General features: G+C 41.1%; 2 protein-coding genes across 2 annotated transcripts; both read left to right on the top strand.

Moving 5' to 3' along the window:
• The first annotated feature begins 366 nt into the window (after positions 1-366).
• LOC311255457 (uncharacterized protein) lies at positions 367-4210 on the top strand. The gene is made up of 4 exons (XM_084349944.1): positions 367-851; positions 1149-1233; positions 2264-2331; positions 2413-4210. The coding sequence occupies exons 1-4, from the start codon at positions 682-684 to the stop codon at positions 3749-3751; spliced, it is 1662 nt and encodes a 553-aa protein (XP_084206070.1). The 5' UTR covers positions 367-681; the 3' UTR covers positions 3752-4210.
• A 1171-nt stretch (positions 4211-5381) lies between these two features.
• Positions 5382-12616, top strand: pdrg1 (p53 and DNA-damage regulated 1). The gene is made up of 5 exons (XM_084349945.1): positions 5382-5508; positions 6777-6852; positions 7029-7103; positions 7238-7318; positions 11681-12616. The coding sequence occupies exons 1-5, from the start codon at positions 5425-5427 to the stop codon at positions 11761-11763; spliced, it is 399 nt and encodes a 132-aa protein (XP_084206071.1). The 5' UTR covers positions 5382-5424; the 3' UTR covers positions 11764-12616.
• The last annotated feature ends 4254 nt before the right edge of the window (positions 12617-16870 follow it).

Here is a 16870-nt window from a genome sequence, read left to right as displayed (position 1 = left end):
TGAAAGGCGCCACCAAATAAAATGTATTTAAATATGCCAGTATAGCAATGCATGCATATTGGGGCTGATTTTATCATGTAATTATTAAAAAATGCTGCAGTGAAAACAGCTAAAAAATCACCACAGAAGTAGCTGATGACATGTTGAACGTGAATATTTACCCTTTTGTGTAATGTGCCATTATGGTAATGCATGCGTACTGGGTAACAAGTATATATTTCAACAAAGGAAAATAAGAAAGTAAGTAAAATCTTTCCCGTTGTAAACAACTTTTGTGGCCATTCTTGTAGCTATATATTTCTGAGTTTACGACGTGCTCTTGAATGCACCATGAAGCCCATCAACGCGTTTTACCGTGTAGACACACAACCTTTTTTAAGTGTAGATCGTGAGACCGCGCTTCTCCGAAGTGTAGATGGCGTGACCGCAGTACTTTCCAGTCTAGGTGCAGTTCATCTCGAACAAGCCTAATATCTAAACACGATCTGATCTGTTCCCTTCCTGCCTCTCTAAAGGTTCGTGCTCCCACCCCTTTAAGATGAGCAGGCTGAGCATCACACTGTAGCCTACTGTAAGGATCTGCACTGCGGTCTGCTGGACGGCAGCTGAACCGTTCATCAAACAAACGTTTTTCGAGGGGCGCATTTTAAGCATTACAGCCCACACTCGTTATGATCATGCATGGAGCATGAAAAGCCCACTCACTCATTTGATTGGTGCCTTCTATTAGCGGGGATGGGCACAATACTGAAGGGGCGAGTGCCACAACAATGTCTGGAGAGGGTTTCCATCAGGGAGAAGGACTGGAAGAAGAAGGTGTCGTGGAGCAACAGCAGGCCTAATGTAGCCAGGTAGCGTTGGCTATTATTTGATATTCAGTAAGAAACGGTGCAGACAGAGCTGCTCCAGTGTCTCTGAAAGCATCTTTCCAGAGGCACTTTCGCGACGCGGTGCATTGCGCGTTGTTCGTGTTTCAGCACTCTAAAGGCCTTGTAATTGTGCTTCATGGGTGATTACGAAACAGTGTCGCCATGTCGGCAGTGCATTCTTGTTTCTGTATTCGATCAGGGTTTTTTTTTCTCTTGCATTGTTACTGGGTCATTGGTTATGTTTAATAATTCTTTTTTTTTTCTTTGAAATCTTTCTAGCAATAAAATTGGTAGGCGGCAGTCACAAAGGAAGTCACCGCAGCCACAGTGCATGTTGCCAAGTCAAGAGAACAATAATGAGAAGGTAAGTGTGAAGTGAACTGACACTACAGTCCATTAATCATTAGACAATCACAGAAAATGAATTGCCAACCATTCTGATAATTGATTAATCATTTATCAAGCAGAAATACCAAACATTTGCTAATTAGCGTTTCCCTCTGTTTTATATCACTCTCCACAAAATGCTTTAAGCTTTATGAATTCAAGTACACTATTTTAATTACATGTACATTTTCCATGTAATTTCATTTCAGTGTAAAGGGACATATTTAATATAACGTTTTTCTATCATGCTAAGTTAGAGCTGATGTAAGTGATATATTATTTTGTATTAAAGTAAGTGTTGAATAGCTCTATATTCCAACAGTAATCACTGTTATAGTGTTTGGCCAGTAACCCACGTCTCTCCTCCCCCTGCTCATGCAGTAAAAGAAATGTTCTTATATCCCTGCCCACTTTATCCAAGTAGGACAGACTCGTTTAGCAGCATGGCCAACACTAGTAGTCTGGCAACTGTCCAAATCCAAAAAAACAACCATAAGAATCCATCATTTTAACCCCGATCTCAGTGCTATGAAACACTCGGCTGAATTAATAAATAGGCAGGTTTTGTTACTCACTGATCTAGTGGACAGAATGTTGGTTTTAAAATGTCTCCTGGCAAACGGAATAGCACAGTGAAAGCGAGGTTATAGGGCATCTATCACGGATATAGATGGATAGTGTCATTTTTCTGCAGCCATTACACTTTGCAATCAGTATTTACTCCAGAATGAATTACATTAAAGCAAAAAAGTTTTCTTTTGCCACTTTAAAATCACTGTTTTAGGCAAATTATCTTTTAAGTGTAAAATGAGTAAGTAAATTGAGTCACCCTGAGCCCTGGGAAATTGTAATTTTTTTAACAATTGTCTCACATTCATATATAAAACGATACATTGACTTGTCAAAAAAGAAAAATTGCAGCATTAATGTACAGGTAAAGAATAAACATGTATTACTGACAAGTAGAAAACGTGAGCAGGCTTATTAGTGACTTTTTGTGATCACAGAGGCTGCATCAAAGAAGACAGCACAAGCCTAACACTACCTCAACCAAAAGCAGCACTCCTCAACACAGGTGAGATTGCTGTTTGTGTATATTTCTATCCATTCTGTGTTACCTGGATGCTATGACAATATAATTTACTTTTCCCTCTAGTGCTCAGGGAGCCACAGAGTCAATGTCCCATCCACTGTCCAATGCATTGAGCAGGATGGAGTTAAAGGTGCAGCTGGCTGCTCACCACAGGGAACAAAAGCACAAAGGTTTCAGAAGGAGCAGACACTCACCAGCTTTTCCCTGCCACAGCCTGACCGATTCAAGTCCTGATCTGCTGGACAGAATGTCGCCAAACCCAGTGGTAGGAAATCTGAGTGACCATGGAGAATGCGACAGTGACACTGACTTATCTGTGTCAGAGAGACTTCCTATGTCGCCTTCTTGTCTGGCTTTACCACAGCTTGAGCTGAGGCCAGAGGTCATCGAGGCTGAAGACTGTTCTGCTTGCAACCAGAGGCCCAGAGGATGCTGCCATGGTGGCTTTGACTTCCCAGACTCTCTCCCTCCACCTTTTAACTCCTGGAGCCTCAGTCAGCTGGCTGTCTTTTACAACATGGAGGGCCGGGGGGCCCCTCGGCCCAGGCCTGTGGGACCTTTGGAAAGGTACCTGGAAAGGCTGCTTCAGTTGGAGTGGCGCCAGATTCAGACCTCCCAGGAGGAGAACGGGAAGTCAATTGTGTCAGATGTTGTATCCAGCTGCCACAGGTCACCTGCTGATGCTACCTCGTCACGCCTCAGCTCTCCAAAGTGCATCCTCCAGTGTCAGCGTGCCTTTCCCCTCACCTTCTTCTCCTCTCTGGCCAGTCACTCTGCCCTGCTCTCCGGTTGTGCCTGCACCCTATGCCGCATCCACTACTCTACCATTAGTCCATTGTGCAGCCGCTCCACCCACAGCCGCACTCGTCAGTCCAGACTGAGTCCCACATTGGAGCGCAAGGGGCCCACATCACTCCCAAAAAGGAGCTACAGTGAGAGCCGGGTGCTCACCTCAGACAGGAGCTACACATCGCAGACTCAGGGGTTCACCAGCCCTGTGAGGAGCAACAGCCACCTGAGGAGGATGCAAGCTTCGGGAAACATTCGCAACCCTGTTCAAGGTGCTAACACAAAGCCTCATTCCACTGCCAGGGACTCTAGTGTCGGGGCTGGAAGGGAGAGTTTGGAAGCATGGAGGGATATGTTGGACTACAGGACAGGGGGGTTTAGGATGAGGAGTGGCTCAGAGCAGAGAAGAGGTGGAGTAGAAAGACATCAAGTTGCATCGGAGAAAAGACGGAGTGGCTCTGAGTGTAGAAGAGGAGGAGCTGAGTGGAGGAGAACAGCTGAGCTCAAGGAATGGGAAATCAAACCAGATGCTGTCACTGCAATAATGGACAATTTACCTGGATCCAAAAATTCTCCTACAAACAGAGTCAAACAGGTTGAATTAGTAACATAACAGCAACTTGAGTACTGTGTTATCTGTATGACACAGATACAGTTATCACATTTAATATTTTAATATTAATGTTTATTTTCAGTCACTTTTCCTCATTTGAATTGGTTGACAGAAAGTGTAGCAAGATTGTATTTTTTCCACTACTGGATGTGATATTTTGCCATTTTCTTTCTTTCTCAGCTAATTGTAGTTATGTTATTATGTTCAATCAAATACTCTAATTGCACTAAGTTAAATTAATGTAACAGTGAATGTTCACATGCACTGTTAATAACCCAGCATGTGGGTATTTATATGAAAGTCTTTTTTTTATAGCCAACTCAGTGAGCCTTTGCAAGCACAAGACATTATGTATATATTTGTATGCAGGATTTTTTTCAACACACCACCAGTTTTATTTAGTGGTCCTGTTTTGGTTTGTCAAAAAATTACTTTATAATTAAAGTTATTAAATTTGCCGAACAACTGACAGCTGTAATTCTTTAAAGAATAGAAAAAGATGCAGAAATGTTGTGGTGTGGTCCCAGTCCTCTGTGGCTTCTTCATTGATTTATTGAGGTTTGTGGACATGCAACAGTTACACAATTCATATGGCATTACAATATTGTCAGTTTTTTTGTTTAGGTTTTTTTTTGTTTATATAAAAGCGTAAACTAATATCAAACACCACAGCAGAAATACACCATCCCCACAATGGAACCTGATGGTGGCAGCATCGCGCCAGGGAATTTATTTCTTTGCATGAGGAGCTGTAGGGAAGGTTAGTGACGAAGAGGAGGAAATTATGGAGATGCTCCACTGCATTCTTTAAGACAACTGAACTGTTGAGATTTTACAGAGAGATGACAACTACAAACATGAAGCCAAAGTTACACTGGCATGCCGCCAAAGCAACATTCCATTACAAATGTAGTGGCAGGTCTTCCATATTGCTGTTCACTCATGGCCCCCATGCAACTGAACAGAGCTCGAGCAGTTTTGGGGAAGAGGGGAGGTTTTTTCAGTTATACAGTACATGATAACCAATGACAGGTGAATCACAAAAATGCCATTTTGGCCAAAAGAAATGAGAGAGAGTAAATGTGTGATACTAGGTCTATATGTTTGTTGTAAGGGAAATCTGAGGGGTTTGTGAATTCAAAACTCCCCTTTAGGAAACATAATACACATACAACTACAATGAAAGTTTCTTTCTCCTTATGCAGCCTTGAAAATATCAGAGCTTTGTGTAGCTACACCTTTCTAAATTACAGACTGACTTATTTAGATCTCTTTTTTATAAAAAATAAAAAGAAAGAAGAAGAAGTAGAAATATACTAGATGTTCACATCACAAAATGTTAGAGGAACTAATTTGCCAAAATCCAGAGCAAACAATTTTGTCTGCTGAATTACAATGATAAAAAAAACAAACCAAAACGTATTGCTATCAAAGAAGAACAGTAAATAGAGTAATATATACTTCCATTGACTCGCTGGTGTATCTTTTTATGCTTACATAGTAAATGTCAATACCATTACTTGATCCATTTTGTGCCAAAACATGAGGAGATGGAAGTAACTTCTCTGCAGTAACTGTTTGCAGGCAATTTTTATTCTGCTTCTCCAGGGCGGCCTTTTGGTTTTCCAGTCGTTGTTTCAGACCGGACGTATTTTCATTGCGACACAGCCGTCATGGACGGTGAATCCAAGCGAGTTTTGGAATATTTGACAGAAGTGGAGGTGGCAGCTGAGGATGTTCTCACCACAAAACAACAAGTAACTAAAACTATCTTAGTAACAATAAGTTGTTAGTTGATACTTCAAGGTGGACTGACGTATCAACTAACGGTACCGTGCCGACAATGTTAGAAGCTAAGCTAACTAGCTAAACTGTGGACTCGTGGTTCAGCAAGTTTATTTATTTTGACCGCATTTTCAATTTCAAATGAAAATTGCTATTCTGGGAAAATTGTTTGGTAGTTCTATGTTGATGTTGATCATCAAATTTACGAAGTACACTGTCCCACCAGTACTGCACAACGCAATACACAGCAGTAACGTTACAGCCTAACAGTGTATACTCTAAGGACAAATAAGAAAGTCACGCTAACTTGCTAGTGTTTTAGAAGTTGTAACACAACTGACACACTTACCGCACTCTGTCAACAGGTTCTCTGATTACTTCACAGTTGCAGTCTACTGCACGGTGCAGTGGTAATTTGTCCGTAAATATTAGCTATCAGCGCGATTTGAAAACCATACACCTGCTAGAGCTTCTGCCATTTCGCTGCTTTTAACAGTCATGTGGTGGCGTGGCTGTGGTAAGAGTGCCAGCAGACCTGGGACCAGCTGACCAACAGACGCACCCAGAAAATGCATGGGGAACGCTGGCCCAAAAGAGGTTGAGAACCACTGCTTTAAGCAATGGTAGATGGTGTAACAGAAGCTAACCCCATGCACGTTGCAGAATAAAATCACAAACTACAGCCTAAAAGTTGTAGTGATATTAAACATCAACAGACAACTAGAAAAATGCCACCTGGAAAAGTCCATGGCCTTGGCAATAGTACAGTTCCCATGTTGTTGTTTAATTTATATAATCCTATCAAACATGAAATACGTACTAAACAAACCATTTTCCTTGAGTGGGTTTCTTCATTTTAGGTGATAACCTGTAAATGTAGCTAAAATAAACTGGCTGTGTTCCAATCCAGTGGATGTGGAAGGAAACATTTCAGATGCTACTATTTTGTTAATAGTGAAAATGTTTGACTAAATAATAAGCAAATTTAAAGCTACTGTAGATTTTGAGTACTAACGTTCGACAGAGTGTAACAGGTGAAGCTATGCGCGAAACACGTAGTTCATTCCCTCTTGTTTTAATGCAACCGTTAATAAAATAGTATCAATCAAAGTGTGTGCTGGAATATTGGTTTTTTGATCTATTGTGATTTGCTCTGTGCTGGCTTCACCCAGAAGAGGAGCACTGCTGTGCACGGGGTATCTTCGATTTTTCAAACTAACATTCTGTGTTGATATTTCAGATAGTGGACCTTGACACAAAGAGAAACAGGAACAGAGAGGCATTGAACTCACTGAAAAATGAAATGTCAGATTCAGGTGACTGACCTTTCATTACAGGATGTTGTCACTCACAGCTGTTACTACACATGGCTTAGGTCATGAAAATAATTGTCTCATCGATTTAACGGTGGAAACAACAGTTTAATATCTTATAAACTTGTAGTCCTGGTTGCTGATGTTGCTGTATTTTAAAATGTTACTGTGATTTGCAGAGAAAGTGAAGGTTTGCTTTGGAAACGTCTTTATCAAATTTCCCAAATTGAAGACGATGGAGATGATTCAGAAAGGTAAATATATCAGTTAATAAAATCCAAATGTAATTTTGATTTCTACTATAACTGTGAATATAAATAAATAGGTTGTACATATGTTGTTGCTTCATATAAGATCATCCTGAACTCTTGAACTTTCTCATCTGTAGACCAAGAGCAGCTGGACATGGAGATAAATGACCTGCGCAAAGGACTGAAAGCAAAAGTCAATTGTCTCAATGAGATGCAAGGTATGAAAAGTAGGGCTGCCACGATTAGTCGACTAGTCACGATTATGTTGACTATTAAAATCGTCGACAACTACTTTAATAGTCGACGCGTCGTTTTTTTTAAAAACTCAAAACTGCTGCGGCACCTTCCACTGCTGCGTCTGCCTTTCTGTCCTTGACACGCAGTAGTGGTAATCTGGGTCAGCCGTGATGTCACCGGAAGTTATACCAGACGGCTCTCTGGTATCATGGCTGCCCGGCGGCAACGGAGCTCAAAAGTGTGGGAGCATTTTAAGAAAACGAAAGAAAAAAGTGTGCAATGCAATATCTGCAAGACAGAACTTGCCTTTCACGGCAGCACAAGTGCGATGCATGAGCACCTGAAAAGGAAGCATGCCGGGCTGACAACGACGATGAAGAGGGACCGTCGTCTTGGTAAGCTAACTGGCTAGTTAGCTGCTTACATTAGCGTAAAACCCCCGCAGACAGTTTGAGTGAAAATGAAGATGGAGAATCTGAGGAGGACCGAAAGATCCAAGTTGTGATAAGTGAAGTCCAGATGTACTTTGGAGAGGCCACACTCTCTAAAAAGGATGATCCTCTCAAATGGTGGAGTGAAAATGAGGGGCGTTTCCCCACGCTCTCAAAGCTAGCTAAATCTTTTCTGTGCATCCCTGCAACCTCCACCCCATCGGAGCGGATTTTCTCTGCAGCAGGGAACATCTGGAGCCGAGTGCACCAGCTGGGCGTACGCCTGGGTGTAGCGTTAGGTCCGACTTAAAACGGAAGGTTACAACCCGTTTAAGGTTAAGACTAGTGCACCAGTTAGACTTAAGCCCTGTGTGTGTTCCGCCCAGGTGTAACTTTTACGCCTAGTGTGGAGCAGGCGTAAGTTGAAAATTCGGACTTGTAACCATGGTAATTTCAACAGAATCACACAGCCAGAAAAAAGAAGCAAGGATGGCAGGACGTCTTGTTTACCGGGTAATTAACGAGAGGGCATTTAGACGAGAAAGACTCATCCGTGACAGGACAAACCCGCTCGATATATATTCAGAAAGTGAACTGATCGAGAGATTTCGTTTTGGTAGACAAGCGCTGTTTGAATTAATTGAAGAGCTCTCCCCTCAACTGCAGCATCTGTCTGACAGAAACTCGGCGCTGTCCCCCGCCCTGCAGGTGCTGATTGCGCTCAGGTTTTACGCAAACGGGGCCTTTCAAAATACGATGGGAGATATGATCAATGTACACCGGACAACAGCATGCCGAGCTATTAGAAGAGTGCCCCTGGCCCTCCAGCGGTTATTAAGGAATTATATCCACCTACCCACGCAAGAAGAGGCCGCAAGGACCAAGCAGGACTTCTATTTAAAATCAGGCATACCCGGTATTGTATAGTATAAATTATGGCTATAAATTGCTCATATCAAATAGAAATTTATTATATCATTACAAGGATGTGTTGAACTATAAAGCAGAAAACATGGAAAATAAACTACATAAATAGAACATGTTAATCAATCAATAAATAAATAAATAGGCTAGTCTCTAATTAGAGAATGGTAAATGACAGACTATCTTGATCCGAGTAGTTGTGTCTATTCTCCTGTCTCCCCAGTAATTTAATTTCCATTCTCAGTTTGGTCTTTTCAAGTTCCAGCTTTTCATGCTCTGCTTTAAGTTTGGCAGTCTCGGCCTCCACACGAAGGATCTCCTTTTCAACAAGGATGCGCTGCAGCTCCGCAAAATCCTTCTTGCTCCATTTTGGGAGGGAGGCAGCAGACAGATGTTGCGATCCCTCCTGCATCTCTGTGTGGGTGGTGAGGCACGCTGTTGGGCTTCCCTCTTCTGTGGGGAGGTCGATTGAGTCTGTAAAATTGTAACATTGTATTTAAAGTAGCTATTTTGAGACAATATCAGCCGAACTGATGGCTGTAGGAAAAAAGTTGCTACTTTGTTAATAACCTACCACTCTGACAGCAGCTGAGAGCAGTCACACTACAGTCTGTGCTGCGGTCCGACACATCAACGGCTGCTGTTGACATGTCTGAACTGTCGATGCCGTTCAGACCCGTGAATGCCGGGGAGTCCTCTCCAAACAGCTCAATGATAATGGTGCTGTAGGGTGATATCTTCGGGGCCGGTCCTCCCCCGGTCGGCGGGTTTTTAAGAGTGGACGAGTCTTTTTTGGCTCTTGATAAGAGATCCTTCCACTTCTTCCTGACCTCTTCAACTGTCCGCGGCTGTCCACCATCACAATTGTTGTTAATAGAGGCAGTGATTGATTTCCACGCCGACAATTTCTGTCTGTTCGTGTTGCTGTTGTTAAATCTTGCAGTGAGGATGTTCTTTATGATCTGCGTAGGCTTCTATCAGCTTCCTGATTTCCCCATCTGTGAAATTTACTTTCCTTTTCTTTGGATTGGCGTTGTCCATATTTATTCTTCCAGCTGTTTGAGAGCGCTTTAGGTAGAAGTGTGTTGCTTGGCAACAATCACTGATTCGAATGTATTCAAGTGGACGCGCATCGTAAGACCAGGCGCAGCTACGACCGTTGTCAGTCAGGCTTGGTGCACTCGGTGTAAATTCCAGTCACAACGTCGGACTTAGTTAAGTCTGGCGTAAGAGTTAAAACCCTCTTTTTTTACGCCCAGCTGGTGCACTCGGCTCCTGCTCTCAAAAGAGAGCAAGCCTTTCTCCAAGACATGTAGAAATGCTAACTTTCCTGGCTATGAACAAGAGCCTTATGCAGTTTGGGATTATATAGAGTCAGAGTGTAGTAAAGTTGAATATAGTTGTGAGCACTGAGCACAAAATGCACTTTTGTTATATTTGAGTCAGTGAGACCAAAACTTTAATAATTCCTTAGGTGCCTACCTCATTGTAGCTATGTTTGATGCCAAAGAAAAATGAAAGAAAAACCTTAAGTAGGCCTATTTATTTTTGTGTTGTTTAGGCCAGTGCCTTGTCCGTTTACTCAGCTGTTTGCACTTTATGCTACAATTGTTTGTTGCTACAAGCATATTTCATTAAAGGTTTAATGAACTATCATCTTAATTGTCTTAATTTTTAGTTAGCATATACCTTAAACACTTCAAGCTGAAAGCTAATGATTGTTATATAAGAGCAGCTGCATGCTGGTGCGATAAACTGTATGTTATACATTCAATTTACGTATGATCTGATTAGTCGACTAATCGAAAAAAATAGTCGGTGATTAGTCGACTATCAAAATAATCGTTTGTGGCAGCCCTAATGAAAAGTATTTTGGTTGGTCAAGTGGCCATGTGCAGGAGAAGTTTGATATTTTGGGAAATACACTCAATCGCTTACTTCCTGAGAGTTAAATGAAAAGATTAACACTCATGTCTGTGTTAGGAGCTGCTGTCAAGGAGTCAATTTGAGGCACATTTAAAGCTCACTAATAACCAATTGTACATAGTTTACCACTACAAAAACAGACATTTAAGAAAAAAAATTTGATGGTGTCATGGAGAGTTACATGTAGAATTTCTTTTTTGGTGAACAACAGCCAGGCAGAGTGGCTTCCCCGAGTCTTGTTTTTGTGACCAATTTTGTCTCAGCAGCAGGTGATACTTTGTGTTTTCTTCTTGATGGAAGGTCCAAATTATTTTAAGGTAAAAATAAGATAACTCCTACTAACAGAATCAAACTCTTTTTCCGCGTCCAAAGACAGAGCAGCTACTGGGGAACTTTGCCAGTTTTCAACCTTAATCTCTATCTATTGGAATTTAGTCAACGGTGAGGGACACACCAGTAAGCCCCCTCAATGTTCCTTGTCTCTGGGGGGCACTGTAAAATCTGGTATCCATCTGAGAACCAGTGACGTCACTGGTCTTCGAAAGGACTACATGCCATTTCAGTTTGGTTCTCTAGTCTCCACCTCTGGGTATCTAGCAGGCGTGATTGAACGAAATAATAAATGTGTGGGGAGTGTGTCAGCTGGCACTAAAACGCAAAACTTCTTTCCTATCTCGCTTGTTTGCAAATTAGCCATTTGTTCAATAGCGAAAGTGTCATTTTAACATGAGCGCAGAGGAGGTCATAGAGGGGGAGACTTTTACAGTGTATTGGCTGACTCTGATACTCAGGCAGGATACTTAATTAAGTCAGACAACAAACAACATGTATTCAACTGAGTCCACTAATTTATGTTTGCACGGAAAATAAACCATTTTCTAATAGACCTTCAGTTTATACGGATGTGTCATTTCAATTGCTACTATATTTATAGTAAGGGCCTTACTATATTGCTACTATATTCATGATAGCTGAAGTCAAAACATGTCTGTCATTACACTGAATATCCTTCCAGCAGTCTTCTGAAAGGTAATTTTGGTGTGTCTTTTTGTTTGTTTGCAGGAAAACCTGAGCTGAGAGGCTACAATCTTTCTCCTCTCTCCTCTGATGAAATCAAAGCTATTAACGGCCTTTTGAAAAAGTGACATCATATCTGCCATCTGCTGAATTTTTCTAAGGCTATAAGGACAAAAACCACATGTTGACAAGATTGCAAGGAGCCCCATCTGCAACTCAAACATGCTAACCTCTAGATGATCTGATGACAAGAAATTAGCCTCCTGGATGATCAACTATGTGAATGTAAATCACATCCTCATAACCTGCCTTTCATAAATGTTTTAAACATTTTCTAACATTCCCAGGTGAAAAAGAAATATACATAAGTTGTATTTTTTTCAGTGTAATTGCAAATTAAATGTGTTATTTTGGAACAACTTATAGTATATTTAGTGCTCTTAAAGAAGTAGTATAGTATATTTTATTGTAGTTAGTTGTGTTAAAATTGGACTACTTTAGTGTAATTCAAGTGCATTACTTTAAAATTCAATTCAAAATACCTTTTCTGACATAATTGAAACACTCTATGAGTGTATCTTAAATTTTGTATAAACTTATTCCCAGGACACTTAGTAGGATATGAGGTCATTAGCAATTTATTATCAGTATCCTCCATGAACCACTTTAAATAGTACACTTTAAGTACACTATAATAATATGTGTACATTTACACAGTAAGTATACTTAATTCAAGTGTAAATTGAATTTAATTAAGTCTACCTCCCAATGGTTAATGCACTAGAAAGACCTTTCAGTACAATTACATTTTCAATTGTACATTACAGATATACTAAGACTATACTATCTGTAAATAAATAAAGTTTAGCAACATGATGCTTTTAACACACTTTAAACTAACTGTACTATAGTGCACTATATAGAAATACATTACATGGACATCTACTTCCCTAATGAAGAAACAACATGTTTTAAACTTTACATGGTTCTAGTGTAATTTGTATCAAAATTAAATCCTATATTGTAATTGGGGCCCAACTGATGAATCAGCCGGGCGAGAAAGGCCATCCCAGTTCTCTTATTTGTGCTCCGAGGATTGAAGAGCGAGGGGCAATCTCTGAGGAGCGATGAGCGAGGACACACAAGTCAAGTCTTTTACCGGCCCCTTAGTTATTGATTGGATGCTGCAGAGGATCAGACTTACCTGATACATCACAACATGACTGGAGTGAAGACGGATAACAGATTAACTCAAGTGTGTCGCCATCAAGTTTTATATTGTGTTTGTTTTCTGATTCAATAGCAAGTTACAATGTGTCAGCCTGACTGTACCACAACAACTTTCTTCATTTATTAGTAACAGTTTTCTTTTCATGGTCTGTTTTAAACAAGTGAGGCTGATCATTCTTAAGAGTCAGATGTTAAATAATTTCAATTTTCCCTGAAATATTTAGCTTAAAAATAGCTTCCAGTGTCCAGAAGACACCATAATCACATTCTGGATTATTAAATTATGATTTCACAATCAGAATATCACTGAATACAGAGTCAAATAATTAATAAATATACACTTCTGAACAAAATCTTAAGACCGGGGGGAAATTACAAGTAGGCCTATTCACGATGGTGGATTGTAACCAGGTTGTAAGTAGAGCTTCAAAATGCAAAAAGAAGAAACAGGAACAAGAGACAAAAAACGTAAAGTAGGCAATTTATTGAAAACTGCATTTAAACTCAAACAGGCTGTTCATCAGCTGATCAAAAGTTTTAGACCATAAGCCCAAAAAAACTCAAAGTGTCAAAACAGGACTCTATAGTGAGTAGCCGCATCATTCTTGTTGATCACTTCAAAAATTCGTTTAGGCATGCTTGACACGAGTGTTTCCAGGAAGCTGTTGGGAACGTTGCTCCATGTGGTGAAGATGGCTTCATGAAGGGCATCCATGGTCTGGAACTGAGGTCCGTTTTTGTAAACTTCACTTGCCATCCATCCCCAAACGTTCTCAATGAGATTTAGATCAGGGGAACACGCAGGATAGTCCAAAAGAGCAACGTTATTCTCCGGGAAGAAGTCCTTCGTCAGGCGGTCATTGTGAACTGCAGCGTTGTCCTGTTGAAAGACCCAGCCATCACTGCACAGACGAGGGCCCTCAGTCAAGAGGGTTGCCTGCTGCAACATCTCCACATAGCCAGCCGCCGTTTGATGCCCCTGCACAACCTGAAGCTCCATTGTTCCATTGAAGGAAAAAGCACCCCAGATCATGATGGAGCCTCTGCCACTGCCCCGCATAGAAAACATCTCCAGTGGGAGCTCCTTGTCATGCCAGTAACGTTGGAAGCCATCAGGACCTTCCAGGTAAAATTTTTTCTCGTCAGAGAATAAAACCACCTTTCAATGTCTCATGTTTGGCGCTTCCTTGCAAAGTCCAAACGGGCAAGTTTGCAGAGGTGGGAATTGTGGAGTCATCAAGTCATCTCCATGCCATGTATTTGTTCTGCTCAGTCACTGAACCAGGTATTTCACTAATTAGCTCACTTTCCTGGCTGAAGAGCTGTGCTGATTGGACTAGGCTGGTTTAGTGCATGAACAGAACAAATAAATTGCATGGAGATGACTTGACTCCACAATTCCCACCTCTGCAAGTTTGTGGTGTGGGAGGAGACGTGGTCTTTGAAGACATTTTCTGTTCAAGCCTTTTGTCTTGCAGATGCTGTCTTATGGTTATTGGGCTGTAGTCAGCATCAGTAAGGGCCTTAATTTGAGTCGAGGATCAGCCTGTGTCTTCACAGACAGCTTGTCTGGCTTAGCCCAGGTGAAATTTTTTTGGTTCTACCACTTGACTTTTTTGTCCCATAACCCTCAGGATCTTCTAAGAAATTTTAAATGACTGTCTTACACCATGGCGTCCAACCTTGGCAGCCATGGTGCGTTGTGAGAGGCCTTGCTTGTGCGAGGGGTGGGGTTGGGGGTGGACACAGGGGCTTTTACTGTCCAAAAACAATGTTGCGCTATAGTAAACAGACTGGTCAAGCACTAGGACCAAGCGGAAAACGGCCGCTCAAGCTGAAGCCTGTTTCCCTTTGTTTAGACCGCCCACAAGCTCCTCGATTGGCTCTGCCGTTTCTTGTGTGATTGGTCGTCCCCGCTGTCCATCTTGCTTGCACACCGGTCTGCTAGTTGCCCAGGAGTCCTTATTAATCTGCCACTGTAAATTGGGCATTTGTTCTGCCTGGGTCACATCAGCTAGAAGGATTGTAATATCAGAGGTTTCATTAACATTAACGTTTGAATCAGTGTCCATGTGCGTGCGTGCATGTGAATGTGTGTTTGGTAATTAGGCGCAGCCAGGATGTCTAAAAAAAAGAAAAGTGGACATAAGAGACTTCTTTAGAAGTCAAAGTGTAAGGGCGCTTTCACACCGCTAGTTCGATTATTTGGTCCGCACCAGGCAGTAAAATTGTTACATTGTAGCATACAGAACTGCGTGTGGTCCGCGTTCACACATGCAAACGGACCAAAGTTGGTCTGAATGACGTTTCGTCATCTTCTGGTAGAAATAACTTTCTTTCACAATGGAGCGACATGTTCGTACACTGTTACTTGCGCTGGTCCTTGCTTTTTATATTGTACAACACCTGTGTGTTGATCAGCTGTGCGCCGGTAAAACACAACACAGCTGATCAACACAGCACATTATGATAAAAAAAAGCGCAAGCATGTTCTTCTGATTATTACCTTACAACCCAGTGGATTGCCTATGTGGTATGCAGAGGTGGCAAAAGTAAACTACTACAGATCTATTTTTAATCGCGATGTGATTAAGGGCTGCGCAGTCACACTCGCAGCCTCACAAGCGGAGCAGTGCAGCGCAAACTTGGTTTAACTGAGTGGCTTAGGAATCACCAAATAAAATAAAGTAAAAAAGAATTTTAAAAAAAAAAGGAATCACCAAATGACTTACTTTAACAAATTTCGTTAGTTTATTTCATGAAGATTTGTAACATATCACTTTCATGAGGATCACAGTCAGAAAAAAAATACATAGCCTAATTATGTTAGTAGCAGCTGCATCATAACGATATCCAGGCAGCACGCATATTAAGCTTTAGCCTATAACCTATTCATTGATGGACATAAATTGTGTTATTTTGCCTTAATAATAATAAGCAAAAGCGGGAAAAATGACTCAACATCTGGGTCAGATGTGTGGGTCACGTTTATACCTGAGTTGATCCAGGTTTGCGTTCTCACCAGAGGGACTGCACCAAAGGTTGGCATGTGGTGCGGAATCGAGTGGACCGAGACCACCCCTTTTTGGAGGTCTCGGTCTGCTTGATTTAGTGCGCACCCGAGTGCAATTGATGCTTTCACACCAACGAAAATGGACCGAACTAAGAGCTTTTGGTACGAATGGACTGATTAGTGCGCACCAACTGCTGTTGGTGTGAAAGCGCCCTAAGTTACTCAAAGAAATGTGTTACACCCATCCTGCAACACCTTCACTGGCTCCCAATAAAGCAGCATATCCACTTCAAGATCCTCCTCATCAATTACAAAGCTCTCAGTAATTTTGTAAGGTGTCTTTGCATTTTATTGAAAGTGCTGATAAATAAAATGTATTATTATTATTATTTTTATTATTATAACTGTAGAGCCTCAACAATGCAACAATTTTAAAAAAACTTATATTTAATGCCAAAGAGATACACTTATTTTCATGTATTATTTTTATGTTGAAAGGCAGCAACTGTTTAAAAAAAACACCAACAATGAAATATTAAGGGAAAAATACAATAAAACCTCAGATTACAAATGTGATTTTATACATCCAAACTCATGATAATTGTGAAACTAAATTTTTTCCTCTATAACCGTATCACAAAATTGATGATTGTTGCACCCCAAATTGTCCCACTGTTCGTGTCACACACCAAGAAAGGGTTGATGCCTTGGACAGGAAGAAACTCTGCCAGGAATTTATCTCTGCCAATGATCTAAGACGACATGTGTTTGGAAGCTTTGGATGAGTTGATCATGTTGACCCTTCTGTGGTCTTTGGGTCAAATTGACCCTTGTTCACTTTTCATTTACATCAAAAATAGGATTTTCTTCATGCCTAAAAATGACAGTGGTTCTGTTACACTCATTTCAAACAAAATTGATAACTTGACTACTTACACTGAATTATGGACATTTTATTCAATTTCTCCCCACCTGTGGGGAGAAATTCCTGC

Source organism: Pagrus pagrus, assembly GCF_965226575.1.
Source record: "Pagrus pagrus genome assembly, chromosome: 3".
Taxonomy (NCBI): Eukaryota; Metazoa; Chordata; class Actinopteri; order Spariformes; family Sparidae; genus Pagrus; species Pagrus pagrus.
This window is presented reverse-complemented; position numbering and strand designations above follow the sequence as displayed.

What these genes read in the sequence shown, in the direction of transcription:
- LOC311255457 (XM_084349944.1), top strand. Translation starts at nt 682, where the DNA reads ATGGAGCATGAAAAGCCCACTCACTCATTTGATTGGTGCCTTCTATTA. An exon ending in AGCAGGCCTAATGTAGCCAG is followed by an intron (nt 852 to 1,148) that starts GTAGCGTTGGCT and finishes AAATCTTTCTAG; the next exon opens with CAATAAAATTGGTAGGCGGC. An exon ending in AAGAGAACAATAATGAGAAG is followed by an intron (nt 1,234 to 2,263) that starts GTAAGTGTGAAG and finishes TTGTGATCACAG; the next exon opens with AGGCTGCATCAAAGAAGACA.
- pdrg1 (XM_084349945.1), top strand. Translation starts at nt 5,425, where the DNA reads ATGGACGGTGAATCCAAGCGAGTTTTGGAATATTTGACAGAAGTGGAG. An exon ending in TTCTCACCACAAAACAACAA is followed by an intron (nt 5,509 to 6,776) that starts GTAACTAAAACT and finishes TTGATATTTCAG; the next exon opens with ATAGTGGACCTTGACACAAA. An exon ending in GATGGAGATGATTCAGAAAG is followed by an intron (nt 7,104 to 7,237) that starts GTAAATATATCA and finishes TCTCATCTGTAG; the next exon opens with ACCAAGAGCAGCTGGACATG.